Source organism: Temnothorax longispinosus, chromosome 7 (genome assembly GCF_030848805.1).
Source record: "Temnothorax longispinosus isolate EJ_2023e chromosome 7, Tlon_JGU_v1, whole genome shotgun sequence".
NCBI lineage: Eukaryota > Metazoa > Arthropoda > Insecta > Hymenoptera > Formicidae > Temnothorax > Temnothorax longispinosus.
In genome coordinates this window covers 7,833,922-7,858,206 of record NC_092364.1, presented here as the reverse complement: position 1 = coordinate 7,858,206, position 24,285 = coordinate 7,833,922, and the positions used below count along the sequence as shown (strand labels likewise).

The following is a 24,285-nucleotide window of genomic DNA, read 5'->3' as shown; positions in this document are numbered from 1 at the left end:
AGCTACACAAATTAATCTAGAATTTAAAACATGCATGCATTGTATATATAATTAATCTGATGAATTGCGTTTTTATTTCTGTTATATATAATACGTACGCAACAATATTTTAATTATCTAAAGAGATTAATGATTTATCTTAATTATGTTATATTCAGTCAGTGCGTTAATTTTGCCGTATGTTAACCGTATTACACGACGTGCGGCGCTTATCACATTTATGCTATATGCTAATCTTATATATGCGTGCGCGAAAAGTACAAGCGGAGCCCGGGATACGTATTTTTATCAGCGCTGACTTTATTATATTTTTGCCGCTCTATCTGTGCCACGTGAATGACGCGAGTAACACGAGCGGGAGGTTTTTATAGCCGCCACGACCCTAGAAAGACCCGTCGGAGAAACCCGGAGCAAAATGTGGTAACGAAATAGAATACGGGGGGTGCAGTGGCATGTTATCGTATTTTATGTCACCCGTATTCTCGGCCACACTCAAATGCCTTGCCACGAAAGCGGATATTTTTAACGCCGCGGATTCAGAAGCAGGAATTTCCATCACTTGAATGTCATTGCCCTCGCGCAAACGTTTGATCGATTTCCCCGCTATCGGTTTATCGGAAACATACGGCGTGTCCCCAAAATTAATCATCGTAGCGGAAAGAATAAATTTAAAGGGCCGAAAACTTGCCCGTTTCAAAAAAGAATGGGCGAAATCTATCGGAAATCCTTTACGAGGGATACGAAAGGAAATAGTCATAATTCTCTTAAAAAAAATATAGCAAAAAATGGAAAAGAAAGATGACAAATAGTAATTAAGCCTAGTTATAGCCACACTTATTTCTTCCGAGTCCTTAATTTGTCACACTCCGGTCCGTAAAACCGTTTGATTTTGTTGCATTATTATTTTTATTCTAATTAATATTTTTAAGCTTTTAATGTAAAAATTGGAAATAATACAGTTTGAATAAGATATTTATGATAATATCAGGTCAAGAATATGATTTGAGTTTAAACTCAACGTATTATAAGGAAACTAGAAAATTATGTTATTATGTGACAATTAGAAAAGCGAAAAACGTCTACTGAACCGGAATGTGGTAAACTAGAGTTAATGCATCTTAGTTAAAGAATGTCTTAGAATTAGAAATTAACAAAAAGTGAGCACATAACATTTGCCTCGCGACATTTGAAAAAAATTGAATTTCGCGCGAAATAACTTTATAAGCTCACCCTTTTATTAATTCTAACCCATTGATTTCAGCAAACTGAATGAAATATCGCTCTTGTTTCTGTTTCAGCTGTATCGTCATACGTACCTGGCCCATTACAGGATCGTGAACCTAGAGACTCTGTAAGTAAACGAGCCGTGTCACGACGGCGTTTGCGACAATCATATCTCAAATTTATTCCAGCGATTTCAAGTTCGGATTTGCATTTTAATCTCGGCCCCCTCCTCCCCCTCTCCCCCCGTGAGAAAGGAGAAAGGAGAGTCGCGGGGAAAAGCCGCACCGCGGCGCACGTGCAAATTACAAACTGCGCACGAATTTAATCCCGCGCCGTCTTACCGTCTCCACCTTGCTTTGCCCCCCTCCTCCCGACCCACGGTTCTGCGTCTGAGAACTTTTCCTCGCGGATTTGATCATTAACTCAGCATTTAGGAGCGGTTATATCACGATTACCGAGGCCCGCCGGCATCCTCGACCGTCAACGAGATCTCGCTCTCTCTTTTCCTCTCGTCCTCCCCGCCGGTGGCGAAAAGAATTTAAAGCTGTCTTCCGAGGCGTGAACTTATTTGCACGCTTGCATTTTTCGCGGTATCAAGACGTTTGCTGGCCTTGCAAAGAAGCAGGACAAATTGTGCCCTACCTTTTTAAGAGTTTCCCCATTTTCTTTAATTCCTAACAGTATTCTCTTATGCTCGTGTTAAGAACGCTCCCTCGATTGTTCCGAAATAAATATCTTAATAAGTACATTTTGATGAATCGAAGTATGTCATTGTCATTAACTTTGATTCAAATATTAATTAGAGCCGTATGGAAATTAATATCAACAATCTGTTTATAATCTCTCTTGTTAAATTTATTTGTGCGTTTTGCTTGTCCATATTCAACTGTTTATACATATATTTGCTTACTCGTTAGCTCCATATAATATTGACATTAATGTATTATAAATATTATTATTATTATTATTGTCTATCTGCTATTTATATTTATGAAGTAAATACACAAATGTCCTGAAATTGTTCTTTTAATGGATTCAAAATTGTTTGCCTTGGTAATTAAGAATTATAATTTAGTGCAATAATTGAAGATAAATTTACGCGCGATCATACCTTTATACAGAAGGGGACGATTCTTTAATATATTAGTCGAACTTTTTCCAGAGTTTAAATCATTCAAGAAACTAGGTCGTCTGGTGAAACTCTCAAAATTTCGAAGACCAATTTCTCATGATCGCGCGCGAAACCACAAAGACTTTAAGTATCGAGATCCGCGGCGAGAATAGCGTTGTCCTTGTCGCGAATCCCTGTCGTTCGCACTCCTGCAAAGGAGCCAATGTGCCTTAAAGGTTCATCCACGGAACTAGGAGGCTGCTGAAATCCGTCCTACAGCCGAGAGAGAGAGAGAGAGAGAGAGAGAGAGAGAGAGAGAGAGAGAGAGAGAGAGAGAGAGAGAGAGAGAGAGAGAGAGAGCGATTCCGCGAAATTTAGTCAGTTATGTGGATACCCGTGCCCCCCCCCCCCCAACGGCAAGCGAATCTCATGATTTTAGACTTTACCATCGCGCTTAAGATCATCATACTCGCGCAGATCAAACTTCAGTCCGTTTCTGAACCGTGATTCGCAGAGACGCAAAGGCCGCTCGTCATCTTTGTACATAGAGCGGCTGTTTCACGATTTAACTACAGTCGCAACCACCGCAACGAGCAGACATGCACTGCTCCTCGCTGTCAAGCTTGAGATTTATCATTGGCTTTGGGGAAGAGCCAGATTTTAAGATAAAAATTGCGTAAATGAAATAACGTAGGATTATTTCGAGAGTATGTATTCAACTTTGACGTAATTTTAGGCAAGAAAATTCATATATGATGGTTGGAAAATGAGGATTATTTATTTAATATATTTTCAACGTATTTTTCGTTAAAGAACGCGAGATGCGATTGCCGAGTGTCGCAGAATAAAATTAAAATTAACAATAAATTATAAAATAAATTAAAACTGAAATTAAAACACTGATATATTTGCATACGTGATCAATAGCAGTAAAATTAATGGTATGTTATATATTTATCTCTCCCATACATTACTTTACGCGTCTTCAGATATTAAAATATACAGACTGTTATCTCAAACGAATGAAACACCAAATCGTTCATTTTACGATAAATTTTACAGACAAATAAAAACGTGTGTATTCTTAGGAAAACGTGGAATATGCCTCTGCCTCTGACGCATATATCGCGCGTATCAGTATACGCGCGTTATAATCTTACATTTTACTTGCGTGCGCTTTGACATGAAGAAGCGATTTTTCTCGCGGAGCGTATGCCGCCAGGCGCTCCGTTTTTCGGGACGTGAAAAATAACGTCGGAGACAGGCGATGAAATAAATTTCTTACGAAATTTCGGCTCATTTACATTTGTATATTTGCGATACGTATCCGTTCATTCGACACAGGAAAATGGACTCGTGCCAGGACGTTACTTCAGACGCAGATAAAACGTACCGCTCTGAAACATTTCCTTTCCGCAATTGTAATATCGTGTCATTGCGTATGTGTATTCGAAATCTCTCTAGCTGCAGAACGTCGAACGAAATACGATTAGTTTATACGAAAGATAATTATTTTCATCGCTAATATTTCGACGGCCAAAGCTTAATTGGAATTAGCCGTTTCCTATTTGTTAATTGGAATTATCTGTGATATATTGATTGAAATAGAAAGATTGCTGTTTAAGGATTACTTTTTATTAATATATTGAGTTGGCTGCGGGTATAACATTTTAGAAAATACTTTCCATTATTATTATATATTGTGTTTGTTGCCCGCAAAGCGAACATAATATATTATATATTAATTAATATAACGCAGCATATAATAAAAAATATAACATTTATTCCCTAATTATAATTTATCTCTTCAGTTGATATCTAAAAAAGTAATTCTCTATTTCGTGAAAGTAAACCACGACGTGACTAATTTTAACTGCATTTTGTACCGATGTGCTTTTTTTAATTTTGAAAAAGCTGCTTTTAAAATTATTTTGCAACGCGATGGTACATTTGCGAAAGTAATCTGACGCGATGTTATACAAAATTTATGTCTCTTATTTCGAGTTATTCTCGGCGAATCCTCAAAATCAAAGAGCGCCAAATGCGAAGATTTTCTTTCTTTTTTTTTGCGTAAACTGCAACACGACAGTTTGTTCACACGTGGTGGCAATGATGCGGAGAACAGTCGGGGCGGAGCGGGGGGGGGGCAGTCGTTTTTGGCTTTTGGTGTCGCGATAAAAGGCAGAAACGAGAGTACACCGGTACGCCTGGGGGCGAGGGCAAAAGAGCGGAGAACGAGAGCGAGAGACGGAGAGCGACGGGTAAATAAGCCGTGAGAGTTACCTCGCTATATATTCCGCGCCAGGCGATGCGAAGCGAGGCGAGGCGAGACGAGGCGAGGCGAGGCGAGGCGAAGCGAGGCCAGGGCCAGGCGAGCCCTGTGTCCCGCCATAAACCCGGTTTGTACGCCGCATGAATACCGGCGCCTTTATTTATGGCTTTTCGGGAAGAAGTTTGCCGCGCGACGAGGACAACGAGCCATCCGAGCCGACGCCGACGACACGGCAGTCAACGTCGCGGTTTACGCTTTTCATCGATTTTCCGCGGCCGGCTGAACGCCGCGCGCCGCGCGCGAACGAAAACGCCGCGGGGTCATTGTGCGAATCCAGCCGGAAAGACTCACCGGCTTTTTTCGACGCGAAGCGCGGAGGTAGGAAGCAAATGGCTCGGTGTAACGGCACTCTGATCCTGTTTTTTTAAGAACTCGCGAACATTTGTCTCAAGCCCTAGATCGTTTGTTCCACGATAGTTCACCGTCTCTAATAAATACCGAGTAATCTTCACTGCAGTTTTTCAGCGCGCATTTTGAAGTGAGGATTGTTCGTAGTGTAGTTACTAAAATAATTACAATTAATGAGTGAAATAACGGTAATAAATTATACGGTAAAAATGATGTATTAACAGTATTAAATCTGATTGAAAATAATCTTATTAATTTAATGACAATATTAATGAAATTCTTTCTCATTTGAGAATGACATAAGCCACCAGATTTTCGACTTGTAACGTTTCTGAACTATGGGGATGTTTTCTTTAATGTAGCGATGGTTTATAAGGGTAGTAATGGTCTGTAAGTTTTTTACAACATACCTGCACGTTCTGAAGTATTTTCCTCTACAATTTAAATTAGGATAAAGTAACAGAAAATTACATTGTAACGTTTTGACGTTTTAAGGGTGGCTTTTGCATGTAGGGGTAGTTTAGAGGGTAGAAAAATTGTTGAAATTTTGTTTTTACATATTTGATACTTCAATCCACCATGAGTCGAGTATGTTAAACTCTTGCGAGGCGCCGTTAGAGTTAAAACAAGAGCGTAATTTATTAACAAGATTATTTTCACTTATTGTTAGACTGTTAATACAACATTAGTTTTTTTAATGCAAAGGATAGAAATATTGATTTTACGGAGTACTCGTAGATTTCAAGCGATTTTCATGTGCTTACTATTCCCAAACGTATACGTGTGGTTACATAATCGTAAACGTGTTTGTTTGTTCCATCTGTAATCTCAGAAGCCGTCACAAAATCAATTTCAGAACGCGATGCATACTTTTGGTTTATATCCGAACTGCTCCCGATTTTACTGTCTGCAGAGAAGAGGCTCTCTCTCTTTCTTCGTCTCGTTTCTCCTCTCGTTCCATCTCTCTTAAACATTTTCTTCCTATTCTCTTTCGAATGTGTACATAAGTGTATATGCATCTGGAAACGTATCTGAGAACATATGCATTTGTGGACCTATATTGCGGCGACGTAAGATGAAACTCGCATGTTTCGTGATATTTTCGAGGTTCTTTTATAGATTGGAAGCAAAATTCTCGTAAAAAGTATAAGCAAAGAACGCAGTGAGAATTAACGTAGCGAAAGATCGCTTACAAATATGGTGCTCGTTTAAATTTCAAAATCTCAAAGATCCATAAAAAAGATAAGCCGATTGGTTTGCTCGATTAAACGAAAACTTGTAGCACGTCTTACTTCTTATAGAAGCAATCGACGAGTCAAAAGATCGTGATGTAAACTGGAAGGATAAGTTCGATGTTTCACGAAAAATCATTTCCGCGTAATTATTTAATTAATCTACCAGAATGCTATGAGATAGCGGTTCAATGACTTCATTCGTTTTCTTCCGATAACGTATTTGCCAATAGTTCGTACGCGAATGGATTCCGATAGTTTTCCGTATGCGAAAACGGACGTTGCAGAGTTGGCAATCTGCCACGTATCAGAGTCCGATCTCGATTTTAAAGCTTTTATCCGAAATGGATAAAACTTTTATCCAAAATGACAATGAAAAAGAGAGAGAGAGAGAGAGAGAGATAACAATGTCGAGCATGTGAGCGGAACACGTACATCGCGTCGCGTCATTCTCGTTTATTCCCGTCGCATGTCGCGCGGAACATCTTATTGCTGAATGCGTCTCGAGCATCTTGAAACTGTGCATCTTAATCCGACGTTAAGAGAGTGAAATATCAAACTTTATTGGCGCTTTTACGGCACGTGAGATAACGCGATAAAAGGACTATATTTTCTGTAGATATACACAACCACAAAAAGGTCGATTCATAAAATCTACGGCTTTGGTACTCGAGTAAACAAACGGTTGGAGTGTTTCCCGTCGATTTACATTGTCTACATTGTAGGATCCTACAATGATATTTTTACGACGCACGCGAGGGCAAAAATCAACTTCCCTTAATCGGCTTTTCTCAAGCCGTTTGTAAACAGCGTCTCTACCTAATCGCGAACGAGCTCAGAGAGGTCTTTAGTCTTGGCAGAAATTACCCGATCTAAACTTAATTTACGAGAAAGTCGTAAAATGCCGAAAATGCGGGCATTAGGAAAAAAAACATTGAAAATGTCTATCCGACTATTTTTTTTACAGACATATTTAAGCGCAAAACAAAAAGCGCAAAACAGAATCATAAGATTGAAAGAGAATTAAAAATTAAAATTAAATTAAATTAAATGAGGATTACGTAATTAAAAAAGTTATAAACAATGTAAGGGATAAACGTATTTATGTAGTGCAAAGGAGGGATTTGATAAAATTTTATTACCACAAAATTAATTAGTGTAACTTTATTTATATTGTATGAATAATAAGTCAATTAATGCACGTGATAACGTGATAAGCGATAATTTATTGCCAGCAATAACATACAATTCCATAATAGTTTCTGTCGTGCTGAAAGCATCAATAATGTAGTTTCCTAAACGTAGTGTTACCAATATGCAGAAACACCGCATATTGGTGGGAACAATAATACGCTACACCCATTTCGATGTTAATTGCATCTCTGAATTATAATCGTAATTATTCCCCGCGAGTAATTACTTATTTGCCGTTTTATTCGATCGTTCCCTTGCCGGTAATAATCCGCCGCGCTATTGTTTGGATTTCGAACCTTTGACGAAGAATTTGTGGCCCGTATTACGTTTCCCCGGCCAAAGCCACCGTGACAATACGGCGCGCGCTGTAGTTATGCGGGACTATGTCTCCGGGTTGTCCGGCAGTTCGAAACTAGGAACCCCGCCTAAAATCATACAGAGTTACGGCATTGTTCAACCGGGACACTGTGACATCATTGTTGGTTGCAGCAGATCGGTCACGAACGCTAAGCAATAATAACGCGGACGTGATCCGACAGCTTACATAGTATCCTCTATCTGTCTCAACTTCATGTACCCGAATTTCGATACCAACCCTATTGTAAGCGTGAATTTATCCGATTGATTGTGAGATCGATGAGCGAGACGAGCTTAGAGGAAATTCGGGTAATTTGAACCAGCCTAAGCCTTTTTTAAGATAATTTAAAACCTATAATAACTAAAGATAGCTGAACTTTTTTTTCGCTGAGTTGTAATGCCAAATATTTGTTACAATGTATTCCTAACAAATTTCGTTTATTTATGGTGAGTTTAATATTATAGTTATATACAATTTTCGAAGATAGATTTTTGTAGGGTAATTTGAACCATGTCAGGTAAGGTGAACCATTTATATTAATCTTGCAAAAAAATAATTTTTATTGCATTTTAAGACGTATTAATAATAAAATAGTCTTATTACATTAATAATAATAATAATTATTTCATATATTTATTATACAAACTATCTCAAAATTATCCGATATCGCTGTCTTTACTTTTTTATTGTGCACAAAGAAATGTATATCACTCATATGATACTTACTAAATAGACTACACTAAAGTTCTATCTTAGTTTTACATGCAACAAAAAGCGATTAAGAATCTGTAAAGTAGATTGACTGCAAAATAAAAGCTTATACACTAACCTGTAAGCGATACACACCAAATCTTCAATTTTAATTATTAACTTTATGACGTTGCGCTATGCTGCCACTTTGTACGTTAGATTAAGAGGCCAGCAGCTAGTAATTCCACTAACTTGATGTTTTTGCATCTCGTATTTCGCGTTTTATATATTTTGTTATTAACTCGCGAATAATTTCGAGAGAAAAGTTTTTGTAAAAGTGTGTGTCGCGGCATTTCGTCCAACGGGCGGTATATTAGCAAAATTAAAAATACAAAATATATGAGACGTTTAGCCTGTCGTGCTACCTAACATTATTTCGTAACATTTTTCACTTCTCAATTTAAGGCAATAACACGTACGCGTGTATGTGTGTGTACTCCATCTTCTTGGCTTCTACTGCGTTTTCTCCTTTTGTAATTTTGTACAAAACTAGTACTAAAGTAGTAAAAAGTACTCTTGCATTCGTAACATTTTTACCGTAACCGCGCACATCCGTCCTTGAAAGCGCAATGTTCTGACTGAGAGATAAACTGATGAACATTTTATTTACAACGGGGAAACGTGAAATAGGAAGCACGAAAAAGCGGGAAAGTTGCGCGCGTCAGTTTCTTCTCCGCGAAAGCGTAAAAACCCTCCGCGAGTGGTCTCTGTCTTGGAAAACGCAGACGCGGCGCGGCGGCGAGAAAATAACTGCGAGAGTCGTTGTTTTCACTGTATTACGAAACACGTTGTTTGTTATGTTTGCAGAACGGAGACGATATTGGCGGCAAACGAGTCGACGCCGTTGCAGCTCGCGATCTGGGCACCGCGCGGCAACGCCCTGATCTACGTTCACCAGAACAATATCTACTACAGACCGGAGGCAGAGGTGGCCAATGACTATCAGATAACCAACACGGGAGTGTTTGGAACTATTTACAATGGAGTACCGGACTGGGTGTATGAAGGTAAATAGTCTAATCAAAATATATTCCATATTTGTTCTTTATTAGAATTGTCCCTCCGTCTGTAAACGTGAGTCTACGGCGCGCGGCGTCCAAAATAATATTTGCTTGTAACTGTAAAACTTGCAAGCCTGCCAGAAAATATTAAATAAGTGATGTTTATCAAAATGACTATAAAATCATCAACTACAATGTGGACAGATGTTTTGTGAATTTTTTTCAGATTCTTTAAAATATTTGAGGTAGAAAAAATTAGCGTAAAAGGGGTGACAGATCCACGTTTACACTCCGAGAGTGCAAAAAAAACTTTACAGACGAAGGGTTATTTAACAAGACTTTCTTCTGACAAATTTTCTGCGTGAAAAACGCTTTTTTTAAAAGCATGGCGATCTAGTATTTTCAAATACTTTCTTTTTCGCATTAAAATACACCTCTTTTTAATTGTTCAATTCGAAAGTAATACGTGAATGAAACAGAATGAAAAAGATAACAAGAGTAAATTGAGTTAAAGATACGAGGCTATCTAACAAGCGTAAATCTTGTGTAAAGCCGATATATCGCGCTATGCACTTTTAGCGATCAAACTACACAAAAGAGCGTTTCAATTCATTGCGTCCGCACCCGCACGCGTATGGCAACAATTCAACGAGTCACGCAATATTTTTCATTTATCCCTTTGAGGGATCTGTTTCTACAAAATGTATACAACAACCCCTCCGTTTAACGTAAAAATATTTTATTTATTTTTTATAAAACATTCGTTTAAAGCGGAGCTGGCAACGCGACACGCTGCAGGAATACAGCGATGCAGCGATGTATACGAGGCGTTGAATAATTCGACGGATATTGTCCGCTTTGTAATTTCGTTTAACTGAAATACGTGAGATTAGATGTGAACGCCTGTTGTTGCTGCTTATGCCGCTCTTCTCGTGCTAAGTAATAAGAAACTAGCTTTATGCTAATGGCTAATTAGAAATGCAAATTGATACGGCTTTTACCGGGAGGAAGAAAATATTTGTAGTTGAATGCTACGCACGTGCCATCTCCCCTTTATTGCTCTCTGTCACGTCTAACTCACTGAAAATTAATATACATATATTCTAAAAAATTTTCTATGGAATCACATACACGAGAAATTAATCTATCTGTCGTATCATAGGATTGTAAAATTAAATATATCGTTTTTATTATAACCGGATCCCAAGTCGAATTCTTACAAATATTGCGAACTCTTAAAATATTATTCGCTAATCGGATTTGCAAGTTTTTATTTCGTGCGAAACGGTAATATACAGGACGACGCGAAAGAGAGGCGCCGTATATTCAGCGTTGTAATTCGCGTAGCTCCTGAGGATGTTTGTCCGCGTTTGCACATTGCTGAATCTTCATCAACCATGCTCTTTTTTCCAACCCTTGTCCCTTTAGACGTCGCAACTCGTTTTATCGCGCGGCGACAACCGGTGAATCAACGGATGAAGGCGTGTAAAAATTCATCAGCGTCAATCGAGAAAGTAAGAACAATGCGAGAGAGTTTGATGGTTACGGTCTCACTTCCAGTAGATTTAGTTTCTATATCCTGTGAGTGACGCCCGTCACGATGAATATGTATGCCATAGCGGTAATAAATTCGGCATCGATTCCACGCGTGGAAACATGCAGGAAGAGAAAGAGAGAAAAAAATAAAGGATGGAAATACAGTTTTGTTTCAATGGTTTGAAGATACCCGTAGCTAATTTGATCGAAATTTCAAACACCATTATTATTCCACGTAAAATATATCTACGTCCGTACAGGCGCTTTAAAAACCGAAATAATTTCGCATTGTTGATGTTAAAACAATTTTATTAATTAAATAGCCCATTCTGGAAGTCGTACATTGCGATAAACGGGTGAAATCGACTTTGCCGTCGAATGTCAACAATAATCAACGATGGTGAATGACGGTTATTATTGTTCGCGATTGTTATTGCCAACTTTCCCGACAGAGCCGCATAAAAACGCTCGCGGCTGTGAAAAACAGCGCTTAGCATCGCGAAATCGGGAATAACGAGTGGATCAACGGGGCGCGCGTCCATATTTAAAGGGATAAACGCGGTAAATTGACCGGATAACGCCTGTGCTATTGGCAGCTGGGCCGTGCCAGCTGCCGCCGCGCCGTTGAAAAGCTGCGACGGAAAAAGTCGGGGGCATGATTTAAAATGCAGGATCGCGCGACGCGCTTTTACTGCATGTGTATTCGACCGATTATCTTCGACGAGGTCGACGACGGTGTCGTCCACGTCATTCTGAACGCCTGACCGATGCGAGAGATCCATATCTCTCCTGGCGCGGGGGTCATATTTATTCGCGCGTTCTCGCGTTACAATCATTGCGTCGACGAAATGTCGGGAATTTTTCAATTAACGACGTTGGATTTTCAGCGCGCGTTCATCGACAGCGCAACAATCCCGTTCCCAATTTTTTTTTACGGTACTTTCTTCTCTTCCTCTCTTGTTTATTTTATATTTTTACATTGCAGGATTTTTTAGAGAGATAAAATGTGGTAAAACATTTGGAGGCGTAAATCTGAGTATTCAAATAGCGCAGGTCGTGATTACTCAAAATTATAATAGATTGTAAATAAGCGGGCGAAAAAGGATTGGAGGTTTATCCATGGTTTCTCTCGAGATTTTAGCATCCTGTAGTTTTGCGGAATCGGAATTTTGCGCAATTTAAAGTCTTCATCATTACGATCTTTCGCACAATCGATCGGCGACTAGGCCGAATAATTAAATCGCGCCGCCATCGCGCGTCCTGTGATTGATCTTTCCGCACGTCCCAGTGGGTTAGATGATAGAAATTGTTTACGCATCTCTGTTGTTGATTTATTGCGAAAGTTGCGGATGAATCGCGCGCGTCGACGCGACGCTCGGCCCGCGTTTTGTTTTCCCTGCCGGAAGTGGCGCCGTAAATGTGCGAGATCGCGGTGGATTCTACAGGGAACTGATAACTTCGTGATGTATCTGCATGCAGATGCGATATCAAGGGGAACGAAACAACCACCGATCGTCCATTTTCAGAGCGTATACAGAAATCCTGGTGATCGCCAGGTATGGTATATGTATGTACCTGGTACACCGCGGTCAATAATGAGGACGCAACGGGAGCTGCGTCGTGTCGCGCGTTTATTTTAAACCACACGCATTTTAAAACGGTACAAATGAGGATATTCATTGAATCAAGATATAATGAACCGCGTAAATTTTAATGAACAAGACCGACAGCGTTATGTATTTTCAGGAAAATTTCGCTCCACAATGCTCATCTTCATATCATATGTTACTGACTAATGATTCGTCCACTAATTTGCAATTAAAATATACTGAAATAACTGCTGTTTCATCTAAAAATAGAACAAGATGGGTATTACAATAATTAAAGATGTAATAATTTATTGAATTTAGAAAGTTATTTAATTATATAAGAGATATGATAAAACTCTAGAAAAAGGAATCCAACCTTTAGAGCGACGGTTAAAATCTTTTGATTGTTACCCGCGAGTGTTGCGATCGGTTATCGCAACATGCATACATATAACAAGGTAATTGATGGAGTTGGATTTCCTGTTCTAGAGTTTTACCAAAAATAAAATATTTAATGATTAATTGATTAAACTATATAATAACAAAAAGACATTGTTGGTTAAATTAAATTTATTTATTTATTAAAATGCATTACTTTTCAACCAGTTTACGTACGTATCCTCGAAGTTCTCATTTGCGAGAAAGAAATGAAGAGAGAGCGCAGATCTGGAAAGATAATCGTTGAAAAACCTGACACTTACAATTGGAATTGCTAGTCCGCTTAATCTCTCTTTTATAGTTACACGAACAGTTTGAAATTTACGTGTTGCCGCGCATAACGTTTCCTTTCTCCAATAACGTAAGCTTAAGCCTAATAGCATCAGACTTACGTTTCATGCATTCACAAAAGGATATCCGAATTGCGCCGACGAATGCCTCAACAGAAAATTTCGCACTATTCACGAACCTGGGCTGGGCAGCTCGCCGCTCGTCTCGTCAAGCAGTGAAAAGGTGCAAAGAATGGTTGGCTGAAGCCCGAATTTTGTTTTTTTTAAATATTTTTTATTTTATAAAGCAAGACAAAAAGCGTAAATGTAGTTTCCAATTTTATGAACCTTTTGATATTTATATATCTCTTTCTAAAGTTTTGTTTGATGGATATTTTTAGGTTTTGCTAACGGTATTATATTTATTTGCGGTTTTTATAAAGCACATTCGGATTTATATGACGCGTGTAATATAATATCACGTCGATATTACAATATATATAAGAGTCGATCGTTCAAATGAAACACCTGCGATTGATTCTCCTCGTGATCAAAGATACTTTACTTTTGAAACTTAGAGATCGAGGGTAATAGTTTCCAAAGAAACGACAGGGTACAAAATCTGAAACTTTATATTTTTGTGTTACAAATTATCCCAAATCGAGTGTACGGTAGCAATTCTGCTGATAAGAAATTGTACTTTACTCTTGATGAATTTAATAGGGCTGAAGGTTGTTTAAAGGAGAAGGGATTAAATATACATTAAGTTTTTTTAGGTAGTATAAATTAGTATAAATTCAGTCTTTTGTATTTCTGCCCTTGGTTTTCTCTTCTTTCTTTTCTTTATTGTGGTTCTTCTAGCTTAATATGAAGGTAGCAGCCACGGTATTTTTTTAAATGGCACAGGGTACAAAATTATTATTAGTTGTATAAAGTACAAAATAATTATTAAATAATTTATCTGGCCATCTTGACTATCCTGGCCATTTGACCGGCCAGCCGGCCGGCTAATTCCCACCGTTTCTTTAGAAATTACTCTCTATCAGTCTCAAGAGTAAAGCAGTCTTCGTCACGAGCAGATTAAACATCCACCATTTTGCATGGAGGTGTCGTAGCGACTTAAAACTAGTCGAGTTTTGTTTGTTTTCAAAAGACCTTTTGAATAAGCCCCTACTTGATCGCTAGTGCCATTTAAATTTTCAACCCTCATCCCAACTTCGCACATCTTGAAACCCTATGCCGATCAGCACCTATGCCGAAAGGTAAGGTAAATGTCCCAGTGGCTGGACGTTTAAGCATAATTCGTCACAAATAATACAATTTATAATATTAGAAAGATCTTTAATATAAATAATTTGTATTTATTCGAAAACTTCCCAGTGAACACAGTAATATAGTAGCAATGCAACGGCAATGTAACCGAATATAACAGGTTATATCAACCAGAGTGTTACATGTAACTTACATGTAAGTTACAATTTTCGACTCAGCAATATAACATGTTACATAACGTGTTATTTAACTATTACGTAACAGTTACACCAACTGTTATACTAGCTGTAATAATAAGCGTAAAAAAATTTTTTTTTTTCGAGATTTTATTACCATTTTATAACTAAATTTGTTTCTTAAGATGCAGTCTATGATTATAAATATTTTCTCGTATTTAAAAACACACTTACCTTGGTGGGATTCGAACTCGGGACCTCTGGATTGTGAGCCAACTGCCTTACGTGGTAGGCTACTTCTTAATTTGATGTAAGTGTTATATATAGTCTACATATGTCACAACCAGCGCAAATATATATATTTTTCAAAAATCATCTTAAGAAACAAATGAAGTTTAAAAAGAGTATATAGCTGCACAAATTTTTAATATTGACATTATATCTATTATATGTACATAGAAGCAGTACGTAAATGCATTCTACTAAATTGGTACATGTAATGGTAATATGCATCATGATTAATTACGTTATTTACCGATATGGATAGATGATTATATAAATTGATCATATAAATTATAAATATCTTGTAAATTATTAATAATTATTAATTATAAATTATGTATTTTGTAAATTATAATTTTTGCCTTAAGGCAAACTAAAAGGCCTCTGCACAATATTAAACCTTTCAAACAAAATATATATATTTAAAAACAATTGAAAATTTATGATAAAAAGCGCAGATTATTATTAGCTCTAGCAAAATAAAACGATGCAGGGTTTAAGAGCCCGGGCACATAGAAAAACGTGAGCAGTAAGCAAATCAATAGTCTTATATTGTATATGTTATTCCATTACACCCCATTAATATTACCAGAATATTACTAGTTATACTAACATTGATCCAAGCGTGTTACGTAACAATTACACAATTTTTGTTACATAACTGTAACGCCAAAAAAAAAATGTATAACAGTTATATTACCTGCATATAACAAATGTTAAATTGCATGTTTCTTCCATGTTATGTAGCCTTTATATATCACAAGAATAACATTGTGATATTACATGTAACTTCCACGTTATATTGCCGTTATGAAATGTGTTCACTGGGTTAAGATTCTCTTAAACAGGGAAAAATTATTTCAACTCACATATATCAATTATTAATTAAATATTTACATAAGTAATGGAGCATGTCAATGTACCGGACAGCTGAAATAGGTTATGGCCTAGTATCCAGAGCATAACTTGTTCCAGTGTTTGACCAATTAGAAAATTAGCATGTTGATGAAAAATATTGTTATAAATAGATATTTAATGACAAAAAACAGTTCTAAATTGATGTTTATATATTTAATGATATTTTATTTTCGTCAATTGCATGATATAGGGCATTTAACTTACAATTAGTTAAATAAAGTTCTTAACTGCAATAAACAGGCAGATAAAAAACCGATTAATTAAGCAAAATAATATAATTAGTTAAAGTTTAATTGTTCTTTTGTCACCGGAAAGCCTCTTTCACTGACATAAAAAATCCAGTTAAGCTTAAATGAGGTAATAAAGAATAAGTTTTGACTTTGATTATGGTAACAATAGCTATTATGATTTAATAATTAACTTTTTTCAAATTTTCACATTTGTAAATGAAGATAAATTGTCGATGAGTACTCTCTAAATCTGAATCAGTGAAAAGTAACTGAAGTGGCATATTTTAGACAGTTTAGACTGATATTAGTGAATAGTCACTGATGCGTTCAATGACTATTCACTGATATCAGTGTAAAGTATGTTATTTCAGGAACTTTTCACTGATTCAGATTTACAGAGTAGTTTTAAAAGGTCTCACATGCCATGCAATTAAATGCCTTTAAAAACATGTAATTATTATACTTACCGTTCAAATCTATTGATTACAACAAGCGACTACATGACACTAACCTCTCATTTTTTGAAAATTGCGTTCGCACATGCGTCCGGCAATTGGGACTACTGATACTTTTAATGTACCAGTATCGGGACACTTAAAAATATCGTTTTATATAATTGTTATTTTTAGGATGAATTTTGTCAAAACGAGTTTCTGACTAATTTTTAAAATTAGATAATTGATTAATTAATTTACAATATATAATTAAATATTCAATTTTTGTACTATTAGCTACATGCTTACGCTTAACGAATCTGTTAACAATTGGCCATCATTTTGACAAACAACAGACACGTGCTTATTTAATCAATTTTTTTAAATACAAAAATGTTTAATTAGGTTTACTTCTTTTTCCTCAATTAATTGTTAAATATTAAAGTTTTTTTTACAATAATTATTATTTTCATTTTTAATTGTTCAAATAAATAGTAAGTATTTTTCTCCAATGTGGTCGGACACTGGGACGTTTACTTAATTCTTTTTGAAATATTGGAATACGTGTTTTTCGATATTTTCGCATTTTTTTTAAAGTTATTTCCGGGTTTCTACGCTTTTGGTAAAACCTGTATAAGCACCCTTACGATTTAGGCGGATGTCCATCTCCAGTGATATCACTATTCACGACGCAGCAACCCAAGTCTATGTTTCATTTCAACGACTTTATACTACGGGTGAGCCACGCAATTAGGACGGATTATATTTCGAGTTTGGTTAGTAGTGATACAAAAAAAGTTGAATGGTATAAGAAGGTCTACTTTCCTACAAGTTTACTTTTTTCATAAATGCAACGATGTATCTAAAAAATGCAAGTGCACTTTTTTAAAATGGAATTACATATATTTTTAATGATTGGTTCCTCAGAACAGCCTGCATAAAAAAGTATATTAGGATACAGTGTAAAAAAATAAAAAATTTGTGAGTATACACTGAACTGTAAAAAGATACATTTGAAAAAATTAGGAGGTATATTTTATGATAAATTTTTCTCTTAATAAAATAATACCATTCTTTACACATAATCATGTTTAAAACGACTAATTTGCGGGTGTCATCTGGCATATACGCTGTTGTTTAAGGAGGTTCTACAGGTACTCTCTAGTCAGTTGAGAGATGAAGAGAAAATCTTCAAATTCATCGATTCTAAGTATTCATAAAATATTTTCGTGAATTTTGATGACGTTAGAGCTTATATCATACCCATATAAATCGAAGCGAAGAATAATTAAAAATATCGTGTAAGTGCTCCTTTGACTCTGGCGGCTTATAACGGAAGAAAATGTGGTAACGTCGCGAACTTGACAGTTCTGCTCATATGACCGTGGTTATTTCACAATTTTACATAATTCTAGAGCGAGTACTTCTCCGTAAGCGCTCGTAAACGTTAGGTGCTTAAGTTTGAGGTGCTGTCATACTGTGGTGCTGTACTGGCTGTACACTTTTCGCGCGGGTGCAGTCGCTGCGACATTGCCAAATCTCCCTTGTTATTCGAAGCACGCTACGTGAACTGTGATATGGCCTGTTTCAATAGCCAATATCACAAAATTTTACGCGATAACCCTTGTTTTTCTCGATATTTCTGAAAAGGTTAGATTAAGATCTATAAGAGCTCCGTTTTTTGAATCTCTGGTAGGTCGCCTTTATATAATTAATATCTCGTTTCCTGTCTCCAAGAGCCCCTCTGCCATATGTAGCTTATGTTAAAAACTGTGATTTCAAAATTCATTTTTGCAAATTTTTACACGGTAACCGATGTTAAAATTTTTCGAGCACTTTTCTCGCATCTCAATTTATACGTCCATAAAGTTTTTTCCAATTTTTAGATACATCCATTATCTGTAGAACCTCCTTAAATATTTCACCGACATCTCCGAGTATTTGTGGACGTCGTAATGTCCCGGAAATGCTATCGGACGTCCATGTTTGAAATGCGTTTGAATGCACCGTACGTGTACGTAACGTGAGCTAGTGACAAACTGCCGACTACGTTATCGGGCGTTAAATCCATTACGAATGGCAATGATTAATTAATATGAAAATGACAATTAATTAGTGAATCGTCCACATGTGGCATATATTAAAGGTCGCGTATAAGAGCTTCTTGAACGAAAAGAGAGAACTGCATCGAAAAAATATTTTCTATAGATTGAATAATTATTTTATGTAAGATTTAAATGAAATAGAAGGCTGAAAAATACCAGGAATGTTTAATTAAAAAAATTTAAAGTGTTAATGGGTTTTTTAATAACAATTTATTTATTGGTAAAAAAATAATCGGGCGATTATTATGCTGCGAGAAATCGATTCGCAATAACCGCAGGCGACGCGAAATTGTTTCATCTTGTGTATGGCTGCGCGCACCTCGTTCGCGATTTTACACAGTCGAACAGCTGCGAAAGAGTCGTCGATAAAGTGTCAAACCGTCGCTTGAGGCACGCCAAGAATTTCTCAACAGCCTGTATTTTGTTCCCGTCAGTAGAATCGTGGCCTTCGCTGATGACATATGTATATTTAGCTTCTACGGTAGCTTCGGGATTTTCTTAACTATAATACTATGGTAAATAGACTGGTTTACGCGCGTTGAAGATTTTCACTCGGACGCAAAAATCGATTGGACGAGAGAATTCACCACGAGATCGATGCGTCATGAGAAATCAAGGATGTTTCTCTCTCGAAAACGATGTTTTTTGATACATGTTGTAAAATCAAAGAGAATAGAGGAAACCATATTCCATTAATACATAATAATTTCTTAATCTTTAGAGGATTTCTTAATTTTTAGAGAATGGGCAAACTTTTTATGATTTTTATTTATAACTTTTATATATGTGTTAGTGTTATACTACGAAAAATAAACGACCCCCGTGGAGCCTATAATACACTGTTAAATGTTAAAAGATAAAATTTAAACCAATACCTTGAGTTAGATAACATTTTGTTATTTTTAACTATACTATATGCGTCAAAATTTATTATTTTAAAACAAAATAGTGTATTATTTTAACTTTATTGGTTTAGTCAAATTAACATTGTTTTTTAGTTAAATTAACTATATATTGAGTAGGAGCAGTGGCGAATCTATAGGAATGGTTAAAAATTACTCAAATTCAGTATAATTTGACCCTATACCTACGAACAGTGTAACAATAGGCTTCTCATCTGGTACGTTAACAAAGATGGATAAATTGCATAAAATATGATTGCACATTTCAAATAAATTGTTATTTATATTTAGTTTCGAATAAGAAATATAGAAATACTTTTCGCAAAATCTCGTTATAAAAATATATTTTAAAACTCATAAAAAATGCAAACAAATTCATAAGGAGGACTTTGTGGAAAAAAAATTTTATTTACGAGTAAAGTTAGAGTAAGAAAGTAGTAAAGGTAGAGGGGACATAATATCTAAAGGTTTCACAAAAGAGTTATTCTAAGAAGATAGGAGTAATTAAATTCTCGGAAATCGACTTTAATTCTCAGAATTGGCCCATTCTCACTTGTATCTTAGATTCCCGGAACTATAAAACTTAACGATCCAAAAAACCCTTATATATGATAATATTTAACGCGTAAACAGTTTGAAGCCTAAAACTAAGCTTCCCGTCCTCTAAAGGTTAACGATAATATTTATTGTTGTGAAATTACGAAGAATTTAATTTATTTTTTAATTGGAGCACGGGAGAATTAATTTTACTATATTAATAATGATCATTATTTAAATTTATTTAGATAAGAAGAAAGTAGCGCATATATGCATATGTAATAATTAAATTAAATATTAGCTACTAGTATATGTTAATATTAAAATATAATCTAATATGCATATTAAATTAACGTTATTTAGTAATTTCTTATTCGTGTGGAAATTCCACGTATTCAAACGTGAATGTGATAAAGTATCCACATTGACGTAACACATCGCGTGGAAGGGTTATTCATGTTACGCGGCAGATACTGATGAAGACGCCGTATTTTATGGTTATGATGATACCACAGTAAATTACGCGGCAAACGAGTAAAACCCGTATTATACGGGAAATTTGTGGAAGGTAGACCATGTGTCAAGCGCATTCCGTGCTGGATTAATTATTAAAGACGTTTTGTTGAGGTACAACGATCCAGTCTACTTCACCACCGCGCCACTCGATCAATTACAACGCTCGTCGACTTATTGCATTGTAAATACAATTAATTAATTAGCGTAATTCTCTAGTGACTTTATTGTAATGTTTTCCAAAAAATATTTCATTAATAACCCAGTAGACAAAAATTATAAATAGAATGTTATTGCAGCGATATTGAATAGTATATATACGTATAACATTTTATAATATGTAGTTTCTAATGTTGTACCTATCGACATTATTACGAATAACTTCAGTGAGTCAATATCTTTCTAAAACAATTTTGCATACATTATTTGATAATGCCTTTGAAACATTTTAAAAATATTAAACAAAAATGTTCAAAAGATAACACATAAAATCAACATTTCAAGATGTTGATTTTTAATATTCTTTGTTTTGTGGGAAGATAAGGAAAGGATAACTGATGATATAGAGTATTATTTGTAAAAGATATTTTGCGTTTATTTCGTGTCGCAATCTTTTTGGTCGGGCTTACTGTCCTATCATTCCCTTCCATTGAGAAACAAACATGACGTGCAAATATCACGGTATTTTATTAAACAAAAATACGTTTCTGTACCAGTAATTTCCTCGTTTTCTCTCGAGCTTATTCGACGGATTAACGTAGACATGATTTACGATTGGAGAAGGTGAGCGAGTAAAACGAGGTGCGCGGTATCAAGTATCCGCAAAATCATCACTTAGCCGAGAGAGAGAGAGAGAGAGAGAGAGAGAGAGAGAGAGAGACCTGCTAGCGGGCGATCGACCTGACGCTGATACATCTTGTGTAAAATGGAAATCCGCCGCTTTCCCCTCTTCTTTTAACAATGGCAGATGTGACATTAATAGAGCGACGGGGATTTAGAGAGAAAATCCTTTTCTCTAAATCCCGGCTGGCTAATGGTACCGTCCCCTTCACAGGATCCCGATTTCTGATCGGATTCTGAAATGTTTTCTCCCCCATCCCAGCCGTCGTCCCTCTTCCCCTCCCTCCTCCCACTCCTCGGGTACCGCGCGTGTAGATTCTACCCGTGCCGTGGATGGAAACGTCGCTGCGCACAGGAATTTATATTCCATGCACGGAATATGCGTTACTGTTGCAAAATCGTAAACACGACAGCGGAGGAGCGTAAGCAGTGATTTTTACGTTCTTCCTGCTCCGTCGCGCCGTTCTGAGGGCGCGCTATCTCGTTTCCTCCCGCGACATGTTTGACAATCACGACGGGAATATCTTCCGGAGAAAGGTTTGGATTCATCTCGTCCCGTTTTCGAAAGAATTTATTTAACCTATGTCATCCGCGCACGATGCACTTGCATCGGGTGTGTTGCGTCACGTATATCGTGTAAAAATTTTTTTTCCAGTGATAAAACAGCGACTGAAAGCAATTTGTTTTATAATATTTGTTTGCATGTTTGTAAAACTTGTTTGTAAACATTTCGCGTTGGATATTTGCAGGCTCTTGCGCTGCTTCTCCCATTTAATAATTTTGATATCTATAATTTTTACATCGCGCAGTTTATCCTGTTACGTATACAGGGTGAGGAAAAAGTCTGGAACCGGTAAAATATCTCGAAAACAAGACATTTTAGGAAAAAATGTTTTATACAGTTTTATAAGTTGTAGGGCTTCAACAAATGCATCAAATGGTGGTATTTATTTGACCTTGAGCTTAAGTATGAAAAAGCTTTCAAGGTTAACTTTAAAATTTTTAATGAAAACTCCCACTTTTTATTTAATATTCTTGTAGCTGACATCGAGAGCTTTTTAAAATACTATCAATAAACTTCTTTCGGTTGAGTACTTTTTGAGATATGAGTTGACAAAGTTCAAGTACCGCCGGGATTAGCATTAGCTAAAGTGTATACACACGCACACACAATAAGATGTTAATCCGTTCGTGCAACCTCCACGCGGTACACCTTGGCTAATGCTAATGCCGGCGGTACTTAAACTTTGTCAACATATCTCAAAAAGTACTCAACCGAAAGAAGTTTATTGATAGTGTTTTAAAAAGCTCTCAATGTCAGCTACAAGAATATTAAATAAAAACTGGCGGTTTCCTTCTAAAATTTTAAAGTTGACCTTGAAAGCTCCTCTATACTTACGCTCAAGATCAAATAAGTACCACCGTTTGATGTATTTGTTGAAGCCATACAACTTATGTATGAAACATTTTTTCCTAAAATGTCTTGTTTTTTAGATATTTAACCGGTTCCAGACTTTTTCTCACCCGGTATACATACGTATCAAATATTTATATTAGAGAAAGATAAAGTGTTCCGCTCTTTTTTCTCATTTTCCAAAATATAATATTTGTGAGGCGTGACGTTTGCGCAAACCTGTGTGTTTATCGGCTGTGATCACTATATTGGCAAACCGATATGCAGCGAACAGACGGATATTGAGGAATCTAAATGTGACCGAGTGCATTTTTATTTAATTCTTTTGCCATTCACGATCTCACCCTCATAAAATAAAATGGTGAAAATCGCCCATCGGGAGAATTATTCGAGCTTACATGCGTCGCATCAACGTCGTCGCGCGGCTCAATAAAATCGCACGGGAGAAGCCATAAAAAGTTTATTCCCCGAATAGATACTGGCGGACGTGAGTAATTGGCCGGCTGGCCAAACCGGATCTATCAGTCGCTCGACAAAACTTTCTTGGTGCGCGCGCGCAACGCCGCGTTTTTCCTCGCGTGCCATTCAGATCCAGCCCGTCTTTATCCCCCGGCCCCGTTGTCGTATAGTCTTCGATACACGCACACACATACGTACGTGACACGGCATAGACGCATACCCGTACACACGTACCCGTCCATCCGGAATTTCACCCTCGGGATATTTTTCTCCCTCGTCACGTCCAGCCAGCTGCGCAACGCAGCATCGCGTCTTTGTGCAGTTTTCCTTCCTCGCCGCGGCGTTTCTTCTTTTTTCTCCCCCCCTCCCCACGCCCTCCGCCGCTTCGCCCCGCGCGATCTGTTTTCCCCATTCTCTTCACTACTCGGTTCTTCCCTTTGTTGCCTTCTGCTCCTTCGGGTTTGCCAGCGACAGAGCTTTTTTACCGCCCCTCTTCTCATGTCTCGTTTCCGTCTCGCAACATCGCAAGCTGAATTCAGCGGGAGTATCTCTAAGGTTCTCCGCAGACGTTCTCCAAATATGCTATCTCCTCTCATTTTTCTGACTCGATTTCTCGGAAGCGGATTTATAGCGCGAGGCCTTAACTATGGAACTTTCAAGGACCGAAATCTAAAGTTTCAGGTACCGAGCCCATATCTTCAATCATTTTCCCGAGGAACAACTTTATTGCTCATATTTATGATTTTATGAATCTATATTGCTTATCGAGAAATTAATCAATTTTGAAATATATAGAAGAGAGAGAAAGAGTCTTTTAGATT

The 24,285-nt window shown here is 36.9% G+C and overlaps 1 protein-coding gene across 10 annotated transcripts in view; it reads left to right on the top strand.

The window, feature by feature from the left end:
• Nucleotides 1-24,285, top strand: part of LOC139816883 (venom dipeptidyl peptidase 4) — a 509,974-nt gene that overhangs the window by 433,716 nt on the left and 51,973 nt on the right. For all 10 annotated transcript variants that reach the window (XM_071784690.1, XM_071784692.1, XM_071784698.1 and 7 more), the window contains 2 exons: nt 1,299-1,351; nt 9,357-9,556. In XM_071784690.1, the coding sequence (XP_071640791.1) occupies nt 1,299-1,351; nt 9,357-9,556 (253 nt within the window). The remainder of the gene's footprint in view (nt 1-1,298; nt 1,352-9,356; nt 9,557-24,285) is intronic.